The 16558-nt window shown below is 34.9% G+C and overlaps 1 protein-coding gene across 1 annotated transcript in view; it reads right to left on the bottom strand.

The window, feature by feature from the left end:
* Positions 1-16558, bottom strand: part of LOC150092266 (prolyl 3-hydroxylase 2-like) — a 131374-nt gene that overhangs the window by 56949 nt on the left and 57867 nt on the right. Inside the window, exons 7-8 of the mRNA XM_090414922.1 lie at positions 10957-11205; positions 8907-9002 (exon numbers count right to left, since the gene is read on the bottom strand). Coding sequence (XP_090271048.1) covers positions 8907-9002; positions 10957-11205 — 345 coding nt within the window. The remainder of the gene's footprint in view (positions 1-8906; positions 9003-10956; positions 11206-16558) is intronic.

Below are 16558 nucleotides of genomic sequence, written 5' to 3'. Positions count from 1 at the left end.
TACTTAAGCAAGTCTCATAGCCCATCAAAATATCGCATTTCCTACATACACACAATTCTTTTCTCTTATTCAGCCTCTACATTAATATCCATGACATCTTCCCATGCACACATATTACATTCATGGCACCGCCATTTTTGAGAAATCCATGTCATCTACTTTATTTGTCTTTCACACAGACCTACGTAATGATTTTGCTTTCACCACCAAAATTGTATCAGTGTGCTAACAAAAACAATGAATTCTTGATAATATCGCCTAAGAAATTTATCCAAACACTGCATTCCATACTCAAACATCCCAGAGTAATAATTAATCTACAATTTAAACAATATTGGCACACATTTAAATATAAAATGTGCTTATCTTGCTGCAGCCCATGTGACGACCGATGTTTAATTCATGCCACCTAGCATGACTATATTTAATTTGTAAAAAATAAATGGTTATGTTCTGAAAACCATATTGTATGTATCTGCTACACATAACTGTAACATTGACTAGGAGCTCTTCTGAGCATGTGTAGCAATTGATGTTGTTGTTACGTGCCATCCAGTCATTTTCGACTCTTAGTGATCTTGTGAACAAAGGCTCTCTATCCTACTTGCCATCTTATCCTTTCTTTCAGCAACTGTAAGTTCAAGTTGGTAAGTTCTTTTATGTTGTCCATCTAACTCGTTTATGGGCTTCCTCTTCTCCTCATTCCCTCAATCTTCTCCAACATAACTATCTTTTCCAATGATTCATCAGCCCACATAATATGTCCAAAGAACATCAACTTCTGTTTAGTGATCATCACCTCCAAGGAACATTCTGTCTTCATATTCTCTAAAACCTTATTGGTCATTCTTGCAGTCCACGAAATTCTTAATAGTCTCCTCCACAGCTATAATTCAAATGAATCAATTTGCTTTCTATCTTTCTTCTTAATAATTCAGCTTTCACATCAATATATCACTAATGAAAATACCATTGCTTTGACAATTCTAACTTTCGTGGCATTAACTCACACCTTTATCTTTCATAAAGATAAAGGTGTGAGTAATTATATCTTTTTTCCAGGTTTAATACTGCTTTTTTTCCACCCATGACCATCCTTCTTTTAATTTCGTCTTTACATTTACCATCATTTCTGATTCTGGACACCAGTAAATCATAACCTTTCAATGATTTCTATTTTATCTCTCTCTATTATAAATTCATTTAAATTGCCAGAAGCCATCACTTTTGTTTTGCTGATGTTTAAATTAAGCCTGGCTTTGTTACTTTCTGTCTTAACCGATACAATCAACCACTCCAGATCTTCCTTAGCTTCTGCTATGAGGGTTGTATCATCTGCATATCTTATATTATTTATTTTCCTGCCACTAATCTTAATTTCAGCCGGATCCTTGTTTAAATCAGCCATTCTCATAACACATTCACCATAAATATTAAAAAGGTAGGGTGACAGTATACAAACCTGCTGCACCCCCTTTTATCACTTGAACACTGTTTGTTTCTCCAAAGACTGTTTTTATTGAAGCTTCTTGGTTGTCATACAGCTCTCTTATCAAGAGAATTAGATATTCAGGTATTCCCACTGATCTCATTACAATCCACAGTCTGTTGTGATCTACATAATCAAATGCTTTCTTATAATCAATAAAACAAACGAATACTTCCTTCTGAAATTCTCTTGTTCTTTCCATAATCCATCTCATGTTTGCTATTTGGTCTCTAGTTTCTCTACTTCTCCTAAAGCCTGCTTTTCTCTATTCACATATGGCTCCAACTTTTGTTGGATCACTTTCAGCATAACTCTACTTGCATGCGAAATTAAAGTGATGGTTCTATAATTATCACAATCTGCTAGGCATTTGATTTTTTTTTTGGATTGGGATGAATACTGATGTTTTCCAATCTCTAGGCCAGTATATTTTTTTCCAAAACTGTTGACAAATTTCAGTCAATATATTCACTACCTCATCCCCAGCTGCTCTCAATAATTCCGCTGACACACAATCAGCTCCTGGAATTTTTCCTTTTCGCAGTTGTTCCATTGCTGCTATCACTTCACTTTTCATTATCATGGGTTCCTCAACAGATTCTCTCCTTTCAAATTCTCCTTCAATATTATTATCTTTATTGTACAAATCCTCTACATACTCTTTCCACCTTTTTTTCACTGATTCTTCTTTCCTGTAATATCATTTATTCTTCTAAACAGATCTCTTGTTCTACCCCTAATATTGCTTTCTTCAATTTCTTTGCACATTTTGTTTAGATGTTTATGCTTATCTTTCTTAGCCTGTCTTTGGAAATCTGCAATCAGTTGTCTAACAATTTCTTTGTTTCTCTGAAGTTTCATTTTTCTTCTTTCCTCTGCTTCTTCTGACAACCATTTACAATCTTTCTTTCTCGTTGCTTTATTAAGAGTATTCTTTGCTGCTTCTATGACTGTACATTTTGTTTCTTTCCACAGTTCTTCTAATTGTCTTCTCCAAATTTTTTAATTTCTTACCGACTTCTACTTTAAATGCTTCATTTATAGGATCTAAATCAAATCTGATGCTGCCCTTTTGTTTTCTTCTTAGCCCTTAATTTCAATTTAACTTCAGCTATTAATAATTTATGATCTGTCTCACAGTGTGCCCGAGGTAGTGTTTTAGCTGCTTGGATAGCACTCCTCCACCTTCTGTTGGCAACAATATAATCTTGATTTCTGTATTCTCCATTAGGTGAAGTCCATATGTACAATCTTCATTTATGTTGTTGGAAGCAAGTGTTTACAATAAAGCAACTGTTCCCCAACATCCTTTCTCTTGCTTCATTCCTCAGTCCTAAACCAAATTTTCCAGTGATGCCTCATTCTTCTTTTTCACTCACTTCTGCATTCCAATCACCTAATATCAAAATAAAGTAAGTTTTATCAGTACTGTATACTACTTGTTGTAGGCAGCTATAAAATTCTTCTACCTCACCTTCACTTGAATCTGTAGTGGGTGTATACACCTGTATGAGTGCAATATTCACTGGGTATGCTTTTATTCTGATTAGAATTATTCTATCAGACACTGGGTTGTAACCCAAAATGTATTTTCTGTATTCTCTTTTTACTATGAATGCTACTCCATTTCTTCAAAGGTTTTCATGTCCAGAGTAATACATCATGAAATCAGCGGTATCAAAGTGACCAGTTCCTGTCTATCTCAGGAATGTTAGGAATCAGCGATCTCAGTTCGCTGATTTCTAACATCTTAATCCGAGTCCTCATTTCTTTCTTCACTAGTTCCAGCTTTTCTTGTAACAATACTGCTTTGTGGGCTCGCCAAATCATGAGCAGAGAGAGAGAGAGAAAATGCCTGGTAGAAACAGCTGAGTGCTGATTTCTAGATTTCAACACCAGAAATTATTGGCAAGGGGAGATTGTCAGAGCAACAAGACACAGAGAACAGAAGAGAACTGAATAGAAAAAAACAGTGGTAAAAAGGAGATCAAGCCATACTTCAAAGAGATTGTTAGCTCTCAGGGGGGGATAGAGAAAGGAGGCAAAAATAGGCCTAAATCCTTGGAATAATGATGCTGATTAAATTATATATCTACATATTTTAATTCCTGTGATGATGATGATACAACACAGGAATTAAAATCTTCTATTTGTCATGAAAATTAATTCTCAGTGAATTGGTGAATGTGACCAAAATAACTCAAGAACATGTAAATACAAGTAATGAAATAAGCAGAAGCATCTGCAAAAATACATATTAAATAGACATACCACACAAGCTAGAATACAAGAATATCTACTATAAATGGTAGAAAATATTCAAAAGGAATGCAATTAGAAGTACATATCAATACTTGAAATATAAAAAAAGCAATGAGACCTGATATGTAGAACAGCAGCTGGTGTACACATTTGACCAGAAATGCTCAAAATATGGAAGTATAAAAGTTTTACAGCATTTGCACTAAACTGCACTGCATAATTCAGTAGGTGTGGTTTGAAAGTCAAATAATGAATAACTGGCACAGAGCTTTAAAAGTACCTGTCTATAAAAAAAGGAAATAAAATTAAATGCAAAAATTAAGGAATTTCCCTATTGAGTGTTCCAGATGAATTTATGCAAGCATACTTAAGAAGAGGCTAAGAAAAATTGTGAAAGAGAAATCTGAGGATAAACAAACTAGGTTCACATTAAATAGGGATTGCCAGTATCAGATATTCATTTTAAGACATACAGTTGAGAAAGCATGGGAATACAACAAGGATCTACATTTAGGTTTTACAGATCTGAAAAAACACAAGGTGGCAAGAGAAAAGCTTTTAAAAATGCTAGAATTATATGGGATAGGAACATATATAGAGCAACACAGTCAGTCTATATTAAGCTGTAAGTCAGCAGTTCTTAGCCTCGACCATAGATGGCAAAACTATCGGCAAGATTTTTTTTTTTTTCTAAGTTGGTACATCTGTCATAAGCATCTATGTGAAATTGGAAGCCATTCTATCAAGTAAGAAGTTTATTTTATACAGCTGTCCGAAGCAAAAGTGTTGTCTGTATCCCTTGAAATGGATAAAATTGAGTATTGTGCGGTTATAAAATTCTTTGTAAAAGAAGCTTTAACGCCAAAAGAAATTCATTCAAAGTTAATAAAAGTTTATGGGCACTCTTCTCCTTCGTTTTCGATAATTAAGAAATGGGCTGCTGAGTTTAAACATGGTCGTACCAGCCTTGAATATGATCCACGTGAAGAACGTCCAAAAAATGTAACACCATCAGAAATCATTGATCAAGTGCACAATATGGTATTGGATGACTGGCGAGTCAAAGTGCATGAAATTGCCAAGACTATACACATTTCAAAAGAATGTGTAGGATATATTTTGCATGAAAAATTGTAAATGAAAAAGCTTTGCGCAAGATGGGTACCGTGCTTGCTCACAACAGATCAAAAACACACTTGCATGAAAATCTCTGAACAGTGCTTGGAGTGTTTTAACAAGAATAAATCTGATTTTGCGCATCGATTTATTACTATGGATGAAACTTGGATTCACCATTACACACCAAAATCCAAACAGCAGTCAAAACAGTGGACAGAAGCCAGTTGTTCAGCGGCAAAGAAGCAGGAAAGGTCATGGCATCAATGTTTTGGGATGCTAAAGGCATTTTCTTCATTAATTATCTTGAAAAGGGTAAAACAATAACCAGGGAATAATTCCGATCTTTTAACCAAACTAGACGAAAAAATTCGTGAGAAAAGCCAGGTTTGCAGAAGAAAAAAAATCATCTAAAACTTGAGCTTTTTCTTGGTTTTATACGTTGACCAGATATTTGTAAATGATATGCACGAATTGTCGACAAGTTTCACCAGCTATTCTGTCTGGCTTCTGTCAGGACAAGTATAGGTATGTTGTATAGGCCTGCGTATTTGAAGAAGGCATTAATGTCCTTTGGAGATCTTAAAATGCGGTATATTGCTTTGACAGGTTTGAGAGCAACTCTGACGCTGAAAGACTTAAGGAGTTTGGCTATTTTTGTTGACACTGAGCCTGCATAAGGGATGCCAATGGACGATGTATATTGTGCGACAGGAGGTTGCTGCTGTAGAGGGTTTCTATGAAGAATCTTTTTGATTATATTTCTTGGGTAACTGTTGTTTACTAGGGTTTGAGATATGAGAGCAAGTTCATCAAGGAGATCTTTTTCTTCTGAGATAATATTGGTCGCTCTATTTTTAAGCATATGTATTATGCTGAGATTTTGCGCAATATGGTGAGACGATTTGAAGTGCAGGTAACGTACGTCCAGTGTCTATTGGTTTTCAATAGATTGTGAGCTGGATTTGTCCATTCTCTTGTTTCTTTATTAGTGTATCTAGAAAAGGCAACTGGCTATTCTTTCAAGCTCTAACATGAACTGTTATTTTTTGGTGGAAGGAATTTATTTTTGTAAGGAAATCAAATAAGGTAGTTTCTGTGCCTCTCCAAATTATGAAAACATCATCTACATATCTCCACTAAACCAATGGCTTTGGATTTAATTTGGAAAGGATGTCAGCTTCCAGTTTTTCCATGAACAGATCAGTGTAGGGATTGTATAGGATCTTGATAACTTCTTGAACAGGTACGTTGGTAAATAATGAAACCACGTCTAAGCTTGCGAGGATGTCTGTTTTTAAGATGGAGATGTCTTTTAATTTTTCAGTGAAATGCTAAAAATTCTTTATGAAGGAATCTGATTTTTTATATTAGCTTTCAAAAGACGAGCTAGATATTCAGTTAATAGATATGTAGGAGAATTTCTTCCATCGACAATTGGGAGGAGCGGAACTCCAATTTTGTGCACTTTTGGTGCACCATATAAGCATGGCATCAGTGTGTGTAGAGATTTCAGACTTTGTTGCAAGTCTGAAGACCACCTAGTCATGTTCCGTGATAGGATATTAGTCTCTTTTTGATTTTTTAAAGTTGGATCAAAATCTAATATACAGTTGACGTCAGATTCCTGATGTCAACCTATCGCAAAAAAAAATCATCTTTCATCAGTGCACCTGCCCACAAAGGTACTTTGGCAATGGGAAAAGTAAGGATGTGCACTATGAATTGTTGGAATATCCACCCTATTTCCTAGATTTGGCTCCCTCTGACTTCTATCTCTTCCCAAAACTAAAACTCTTCCTCGCTGGTCAGCATTTTTCTTTGAATCAAGAGATGGTTACACCTGTAGAGGGACATTTTGCAGATCTTACCGAGAACCACTACAGGGATGGGATAATAGTGCTAGAGCATTGCTGGAATAAACGTATTAGTCTTAAGGGAGATTATGTTGAAAAATAAAAATAATTTTGAAATTATAAATTCGTTTTTTCATTGTTAGGCCGAGAACGTTTCAGACTATCTAGAATAATATCCATTTTTTGATTGTATTCCATAGCATTAAGAATGACTGTGAACTGTGACATTTTCCTTATCTGCTCTGGTGATGACAATACAAGGGTCATCACCAGAGCAGATAAGGAAAATGTCACAGTTCACAGTCAATCTTAATGCTATGGAATACAATCAAAAAATGGATATTATTCTAGATACCAGATCACAATCCCACAAAAACACAAGTTAAAAAAATTAAAAAAAAGAAGAAAACTTGAAAAAGGTATCTTCCTGACTGTTGGGCATTACAAAAAAACTCAAACCCTTTGGTTCTTGCTCCCCCCCCCCAGATATATGGTTTATCTAAATTCCACAAACCTAATTCCCCCCCCCCAGACCTATAGCAAATGCCATTGATGCTCTGTACTACAAATTGTCAAAACAGTTGGCAAACTTTCTTATCCCTCCCCGACTGGACTTGCCATATCCTATATAAAAAACTCTACCCGTTTTAAAATCTTGATTGAAAATCTAACTTTAAATAATGCAGATATATTGATAAGCGTTGACAACACCTCACTGTTTACAAATATTCTCTTAAATGACACCTTAACACTCATAAAAAACGTTTATTCTTCTGATGAAAACCTGTTTACATAGACAGATACATTCACAAACTTTCCCACCACCCCTTTCAACAATATGGCATCATTAAAATTCTAACCAATAAAGCCTATAATCTTTGTTCCAGTGGAACCTCTCTCTCTCAACTGAACTGAACCATATGCGCAACACCTTCCTATCCAATGACTACAGTGATTACATAATTAAAAAATAATCAGTTCCTCCCCCATTCCTTGTCCATCTATTCAGAATGATTTCAGAAATGCCATCACCATCCCCTACATCCATGGCACATCAGCAAAAATAGCCAGGTCTTTAAAAAAAAAGTACCACCTGTAAACAGCTTTTAAGCCCCACTAGAAACTTCCTACCCTTATCCATTCTACCAAAGATCAACTCCCTCCTCTCTAAGTGCATGACATATATATAAAGTATCCTGTTCCTGCAAGTTGGTTTACTTTGGACAGTCAGGTAGATGAAAACCACCATGCACCACCATAGTAAATTTAAAAAGGAAAGACTGTTTTTGGAATCTGTAGAGACACTCAGAAATCAACTTAATTTAAACAAATACGGATGCATAAAACTTCCAGGATTTGGGAAATAATAATCGTCAGAGGTCCCAGTTCGCATCCCAGGCCGCCTACAAATGCTACCTAGATAGCACTTTAGAGTCATCTAAGTGTTTCATTAATTTGTACTCCCTGAAGATGTCTCAGTGACTGAGACAAAATAATGGAAGCATTAAGAATAATTTTTAATGCTTCCAATGCCTATAATTTTTTTTTTGTTTAAAAAGTAGTCCAGGATCTCCAACATGAGATCCTGGACTACTTTTGGTAACACAAACAATCTAGTTCTCTCGCTATTTGCTGGAGTAAAAACATTATTAAAGCAGAAGAAGCTGAAAAATAAAAATATTTTGTACCTGCTATTTTTAACTTCTTCATAATAAGATAAATTAAACACCTACCAAAATGGAACCGGCTGATTTCATTATTATTAATTTTGGTATAGTACTGCAAAATTTCTTTCACCCTATTTCCTTCCTTCCTTTGAGTATCACAAAACAGAGTGTAAATGAGACTTGGAAAATAATTCCAAGGTTAGTATTTGTTCTTTCAGAGCCTGTCTGCAGAAAGATGATACAGAGGACTTCGGTAAATTAAATGACCAATATAATCAACTATAAGTGAGCTTCACAAATATTTTGCTAAGTTTCACCTTCTTACACCAGACCTAATGGACTCTGAAAAACAACTGTCAGGGTTATTCACAGAATGATGAAAACTGTCACACTACAATAAGAAACAAAAACTGGTTGGCATTTAGGATTAATTTCACTTTTATTTTAATTTTAATATTTCAAAATTATGACATAGGCCTATGTGTTTACAAAAAATACATAAAAAGAGAAGCTTACTATTGCTGCTCTTCCAACAGTCAAGCCCTCAAACATCTCAAATTCTGTATGAGGAGAATGTTTTCCATTGTATCCATCACCATGAATAGCACCATCCTACAAATATAAAGTCATATAACAGTTTTAAAACAAGAAATAATGATATAAGAAATTTCTTTGAAATGATATATCGTATAACTGAATAAACTAAAATAAACTAAATGATAAAACTTCATTAGAATAGTATCCAGTAAAGAAATAAAATCTATACATCTCAGTTATGAAAGACTGTTTAAATATATAAAGTAATACTTTTTTAATCCATCTCAGATTAAACAATTATGAATCTATCTAGCTTTAAATGAAAACGTGTGAAATAAAATACGATATTAGCTCTGCAACTTTACAGAGATACAAACTTAGGACTTTTGGTATGCACAGTTATAACATCAAACTAATAGCACAAAAAACCACCAAAGTGTCTGCATATTCATCTTTTATTAGTTAATTTTTAAATTCTGCTACCAAACAGCACTGTTTCAAACGTACTGGTTATCTCTGGTAGCAGGCAGCAACCTGTGGTATTCATAACTTCCAGATCTGTTGATGAATGCCAATATAAAACAAAGACATCATAAAGAAAAGAAATGAGTAAAACAGACCACTTGCAAACTTGTTTAATCAGAGCAGAATTTTCAACAGATGTTTTGGCTACCTTCAGTGCTGTAAGGGTTATAAACTAGTACAAGAGAATAATGTATAAAAAAGACATGAGAAGAATGATCATATATGTTGGAAAGTAAGAAGAGACCTTGTTCATCGTCACTATTACAGTCCAATGAAATAGAGCAATTCATTATTTATATAGCCATACATATATTTAAAAAAGAGCATGTGTAACTCAGTGGAAATGGAGTTTGCACTCCACAGCGCTTAACCACACGAACGAAGACTTGGGTTCAAGTCTAGTCGCCGACTAGAGGAACATTTTCTAAGCCTTTTTTTGACTGGTTCCTGAGTTAGTGAATGTCTGGCATGGGTAAGCGGGTTTTTTCTTCCAGGGTTTTTGGGTTTTTCATCCCATAAACACAAGAAAATCAACTGTCAAACCCACACTATTTTCAGACATTAAAAATATTGTGTTAGGGACCATGAGATGGCGGCACTTGTTAGCCATCTCTTCACTGTGTTGAGATTAACTTAGATAGCCTCAGGCCAGCTATCTCTCATTGGCCAGTGGGGACTGAACTGCTCACTCAGTCTCCAAAATTTAGATAGGGCTAAAACGGCCTTGCTTACCCTTATACGAGAATAAAAGGTGTTAGCTGATTTTTTTTTATATATATTAAAAAGAGCTGAAGATAGCTGTTCTTATTTAAATTCTGTGGATAGATCAGTGTTTCAAAGCTTTCTGTATATCTGTAGTATAAAGCTGTAAAATAAAAAAAAAGTAGAAAACAGCTCTCATGAAACACTTCACTTTTTATTCCCAACAGGCCAAGTATGGAATAAATGCCATGGTACTAATTCAAACCCACATCCTGCTGGATGGAAAGTAGACCTGCACTCTAATTAGAATGAGGCCAGCAGAAACTTGAAACTATTATGCATTCATAGATGATTTAATGTAGCCAATAATTTTTAATAAATTCTTTATTACTGAGTAACCAGTGCAAGCTGTTCACATGAAAACACATCATGATCAAATTCCTGCCATGTACCCTCAAAGGGTGTACAGGATATGATAGTACTACATGAAAAAAAAAATGAAAACACATAAGTGATCAAAAATTCAAGCAGACCACATTATTAGATGAAGGATTATCTGTTATTTAATCTTCTCATATCTGTCAATTAGTAGTGTTAGCAATCAGTCATTAATATAATCATACAGTAATAACATATGAATAAGCCATATATATAATGAACAGAATATTCGGATACTGATAATGAAAAAATATATAACTAAAGCAATAATATGTAAGAAACTTCATATCTTTATATTACATTTTTAAAAATTCACAGTTAGCAAGAATATTTTGCAGTGAAAATTATTCCACTAGATACTTACACTAGCTAAATGAATAAGTTTCTCACACTCTTCATCTGAAGCAAAACCATCTGCAGCGACACGAAGAGTTCCATTTAAATCTTTATCTCTTAAGTAAATACTAATTCCTTGAGACTTTGACCATGTGTGCTTTTCTTTTCTTATTTCTTCTTCTTTATTTCTTATCTGATTACTAGTGGCATTGGTAAAATTACTGTCTGAATAAAGTGGTGATGGAGGTGGAACTGGCTGGGTAAGTTTGGGACTTTCCTTAAAAGAATAAAAAAAAATCCAAAATGATTAAATTTATTCTGAGTGCCTCATTTTTATAATTCACATAAATTGTGTGAATTCATCTGCTATTTAAAATAATGAGTTGGAAACTCATTTTTCAAACAAGAAAGCCAATCAACAAACTTTATTGATATAATGCACATATTTATGAGATATAACTTACCTAATTATTAATTTCTAGCAAAATTTTTGGCCTTGACCTGAGTGAAAAATTTGATCAGAAGTGATATTCGATAATCAAAAAATTTGATAATCAGTGATGGGAAGCAGGAAGTCAAAATAAATAGAATGGAACAGAATATCAATTAAGTAGCAATTAAACATATGATATATGCATCACTGCAGTTAGTAATCTATGTCTAGCATGTTGTCATAATTAAACAGAATTATATTACTTAAATATAAAGAGCCAATAGGCTTCATTTCGGCGATATAAACATTATTTAAATTAAGGGGATATTAAATCCCACATTGTTTTAAGATGGAATAATAAACTCAAAGATTGGAATCAGAGAGATTCCAATCTTTGAGTTTCTTATTCGGTTTTAAAACAATGTGGGATTTAATATCCCCTTAATTTAAATAACAGAATTATATTAATATTTTCTTCTTGACCTCCATGGATTCAAAAGACTCATTGTGGTAGGTACACTAGTCAATCCTTTTAACCAAGGCAACAAAGTTGCCTTGGTTAAATCATATTTAGAAGTAAAGAGCCTTTCAAGTTATTTGAACAGAAGAAGAACATTAATTTGCTCATATAAAGAGCCAAGAGGCTATTTTTCTGCAGCGTAAATTAAGTTAAGGGATAATAAATCCCTCATTATTTTAAAGCCGTATACGAAACTCGGAGATCGAAATCTAAGAGTTTCATACCGAAGAACTCTGGGCGAGACCAAGCATAAGTCAACACCTGGGTAGTACAACTCAGAGCAAAGGTGGAGCAAGCTCCGTCACTATCCTTAATATTTTCTCATAATGTAAAACGCAATTCCTAGGAGATGTATTACTGTTTTAAATTATGAGGAGAGGCCACTACCCAGACCGGTTTCGTCCTTTATTGAGGTCTCGCCAATAGTTCTTCGGCATGAAACTCTTAGATTTCGATCTCCGAGTTTCGTATCCGGCTTTAAAATAATGAGGGATTTATTATCCCCTTAACTTAATTAATTTGCTTATGTTTCCAGCTTATTCAAATCCTTTTGAAGAGCCAAAATATCAGCACTAATACTAATAATCCTCTCATGTTTCACATCATCTGCAAACAACTGAATATCTCTCTGTAGTCCTGTGAAAATATATGCATGCTAAAAAAATGTTAATAGCATTAAATTGGGTATTTAGCACAACTCTCAATATTAAGAAAGCCTAAGGCAATGATCTAATAATATGTTATTAGATCTTATATTTCTCTCTTCTAAGGCACTTTTTATTGTACCAATCCACCTAGATCTACCTCCTTCTCTGGGTCTTTTCCCACCATCTTGGCAAAGAACACTTGTTTTGCTAATCTTTCCTCTCCCATTCTGTTTAAGTGACCATACCACCTGCGATTAGCTCTGATAACACATTCCTGAATGCTAACAATGTCAAGTTCTTTCCTAATATACTCATTTTTAATAATGATACTAGACTGATGCCATTTGCTCACTCCTCTAATCTTTCTAAAAACTCTCATATCTGTGGTCTCTAGTCTTTGATCAAATATTCTATTTCTAACCCAGCTCTCAGATTCATAAGTTAAAATTAGTTTGAACACTGTCTTGTGTGCAGTTAGTTTAATGTTTTGATTAATTTCTTTCTTATACCATATAAATTTACTCAGTTGACTGCATACCATACCAGCTTTGGTAATTCTTCTGTCTTTCCATATTTAATTTGCACTTTTACTTTATACAATGGAACCTACCACCCTTTTATCTATGCTTGTCAGCATCACCAAATATTGCAGCAATTCTCTGGATTATCTTAACAATATTCCATATTTACCTAACTACTATCACACTGAGATTCCCTTGTTTCCTCCACTTCTTCCAGTAAAACATCACAAAATGTGTATGAAGTATCCATCTGTGGATCCCAAATTTCAAACCCTTATTAAAGGGTTTGAAATTTGGGATCTGTATTAAAGTTCATTTTCCCATCTTTCCAGCTTATTTAAATCCTCCTTGAAGAGCCACAACCTCAGCATTATTACTAACAATGCTACCAAGATTCACATATCTATCATCTGCAAACAACTAAATATCATTGACAAAAAGATCAAACAGTAATAGTAAATCCTGTGGAAATCTACTTGTAACCTTTCTACTCTCTGATACTACTCCTCCTTATACAACTCTCTGATATCTACAACCCATACACTGAAACTTAAAAACTTGTCATTTTTGGTACCCTATCAACTGCCTTTGCAATGTCAAAAATGACAGTGTATGCCTTACTCTCATCCATTGCTCTTGTTATTCTATTATAAAAGACAGCCAGATTACTAAAACAAGAGTACCCCTTAATAAATCCAAGCTGGTCTGCAAAATAATACTTACCTCATCTGCTCAATTCTGTTTAAGAGTTCAAAGCAATTGATAAGGTACAAAAACACAGGAAAAATACAAAACCAGTCTACAGTTTGATATATTCATTCTGCCATCACCACCCTTATGCAATGGCACTATCTTGTTCTTCTTCCTCTCCTCATGAACTTGATCCACTGCAGGACTTTCATTAAACATCCAGGATAATGGCACAGTCAGTTCCTCAGCATATTCCCTTAATACAAGTCACAAAATCCCATCTAGTTCCACTACCATACTAATATCAGAGTACTCAGTATTATTCAGAATACATCCTCTTCACTTCTCCTTATCTCTCTCTCTCTCTCTAGGAATAAAACCTGCTTTATCAGGATGGAACAGCCTAACAAAGTGATCATGCACAGTTCAACTATGTCATCTGCCTTGGTCACCCAACTACCATCTCCATACTACTACCTTCTTTCAAATGTACTCCAAGTGTCTATGTATTCATACTCCCTTTCCTATACATTCTCATTATTTTCTCATCCATGATTACTGTTCTCCTCCATATGCATTATCATACCAAGGCAATATGATTGCTATCGTCTCTCTCATGTTTCTTACCTGTATAGTCTCTTAATCTCTTCAGGGCTTCCATTCTCCTTCTCAACAGTTCTATTTCTCTTTCCAAGCATCCTACTTTACCTTACATTCACAGCCATCACTCAAACATCTATCTATGCCACACTGCCCAAAGTCAAATCCATAGAACACATCTTTCAAATTATCTTTATCCTCTGATGGGCTACTTGTATTTACAAGTTAGTACTTACCCATTTCCAACGTACTACCTCTTCTTCTGCTAAAGTTCAAAACACAAACATTCCAGTCATCCAGCATGTGTTGTCCTGAGGTGTTACTCCTCACTGACTATATTTTTCTTACTTGCATAAATTTCTCATAAGCAACTGCAGCTTGCTTGCTATAGAGCTTGCATAATTTAGTCTACTTTCCTAATTCTCTCATGTTTGGGTCATCAAACAATAGAATTCTCTTATTATTAAACTTTTTTTTTGGGGGGGGGGTACAACTTCATCTTCTGAAACTTTCAATGCTTATGGCTCTGTAATTCTTGCCTGCTTCTGAGAGCATTTCATCCACAGCCTCTGTCAACTGCTCTACATCTTCACTGTCAACCTCCAATTCAGCTAGCAGCACAACCTTGTCACCAATCTCTTGTAAGGCTTTGTCGAATCCCCTAAATGAATGAACATATTTGCAGCAGCTTCTTTCAAACTGCATTTATCTGTGCCATGGCATGGCATAAAACACTGCAAGGGAAAGATATTAGCAGTGCATGGGAGATAGTTAAGGGTCATCTAGAGCTGTGTTTCCCCAAACTTATGGATGTAAAGGCCCCTTTGGAAAAATTAAAATATTTCACGGCCCCCATCGAAAAAAAAAAAAATCTTAATACAGACATATATTATTATAATATTTATTGTATTTATATTCAACACAAAACATACGCAGTGAATATTGAAAAAATCAAATGCAAATATTACATTTTTAGCATCTTATATACACATTTGACACATGGTACACTTAGTCTTAAAACAATTTTAAATTTGTTTTCATTATTTCACGGTCCCCAAGAAGGCAGCAGCCCAGTTTGGGAAGCGCTGATCTAGAGGAAGCAATATTAAATTGCATACCTAAGGTAAGGAGGGCTAATCAGATAGGTATTAGATAGGAGTTAGATGGATGAGTAATATCATTAAGCATGAGCTGCAGAAGAAGAAAATGCTGTGAAGGGTATATAAAAAAGGAAGGTGACCAGCAAACTCGTGAACAGTACAAGGCTCAGGCAAAAAAGGTGACCAACATGGCAAGGAAGAGAAAATCAGATTACGAGAAGAATCTACCTGAGCAGGCCAAAGGAAATCCCAAAGAGTTCTTTCATTAATTAGCAAGTAAGAGGAAGAACGACTATGGAAGATTGACCTTAATGAGCAATGATGGTCATGAGGTAACAGAAGCAGATAAAATAGTTGAGTTACTGAGTGACCACTTTGCAAGGGTATATCATCCAAGTGAGGTTATGATGCTATAATAAATGTGACAAACACTGATGTGGGAACAGAGGTGAAAGAATTGGAGGTTCTTAGGATACTGGAGAACCTCAACGTAAATACAACTGTGTGATTAGATGGGATATAAGCTCTGGTTTTGTGAGAATAAGCAAGGGAACTGGCAATGTCTCTGACTAGGCTGTTTAATTTAATTCTCAGCTCAGGTAGAGCTCCAAGGGAGCAGGAAAGAGGGCAAAATAATTTCTTTGCATAAAGGAGGATCTAAGTCTCTGGTAACAAATTATAGACCAGTTAGTATCTCAGGAGTGGTGGTTAAAATACTGGAAAAGTTGGTCAAAAAGAGAATTCAGCAATGAGTGGATAAACATATGGCACTTTATGAGGAGCAGGATTGGCTTTGTAAAGGGTCAGTCATGACTTAGTAATTTACTAACTTTTTATAATAATGACAGCTCAGATAGATAAAGGGAATGGCTACACAGTGATACTGCTGGATTTTGCAAAGGCATTTGACAGGATAATACTTTGAACTCTGTCACAAAACTGCAACAAACAAGGATGGATATGAAACTGGTTATGTGGATAAGAGGGTGACTGCTAGAGAGATATCAAAAAGCATATGAAGGGACAGAATCAAGGCAAAAACAGATGATTAGCAGTGTGCTGCAAGATTCAGTGCTGGGACCACTACTGTTTAATTTGCATATAAATGATATAGGAAAT

Source organism: Typopeltis vanoorti, chromosome 26 (assembly GCF_054136105.1).
Source record: "Typopeltis vanoorti isolate ZY-2024b chromosome 26, IOZ_Tvanoo_1.0, whole genome shotgun sequence".
Lineage (NCBI taxonomy): Eukaryota > Metazoa > Arthropoda > Arachnida > Uropygi > Thelyphonidae > Typopeltis > Typopeltis vanoorti.
This window is presented reverse-complemented; position numbering and strand designations above follow the sequence as displayed.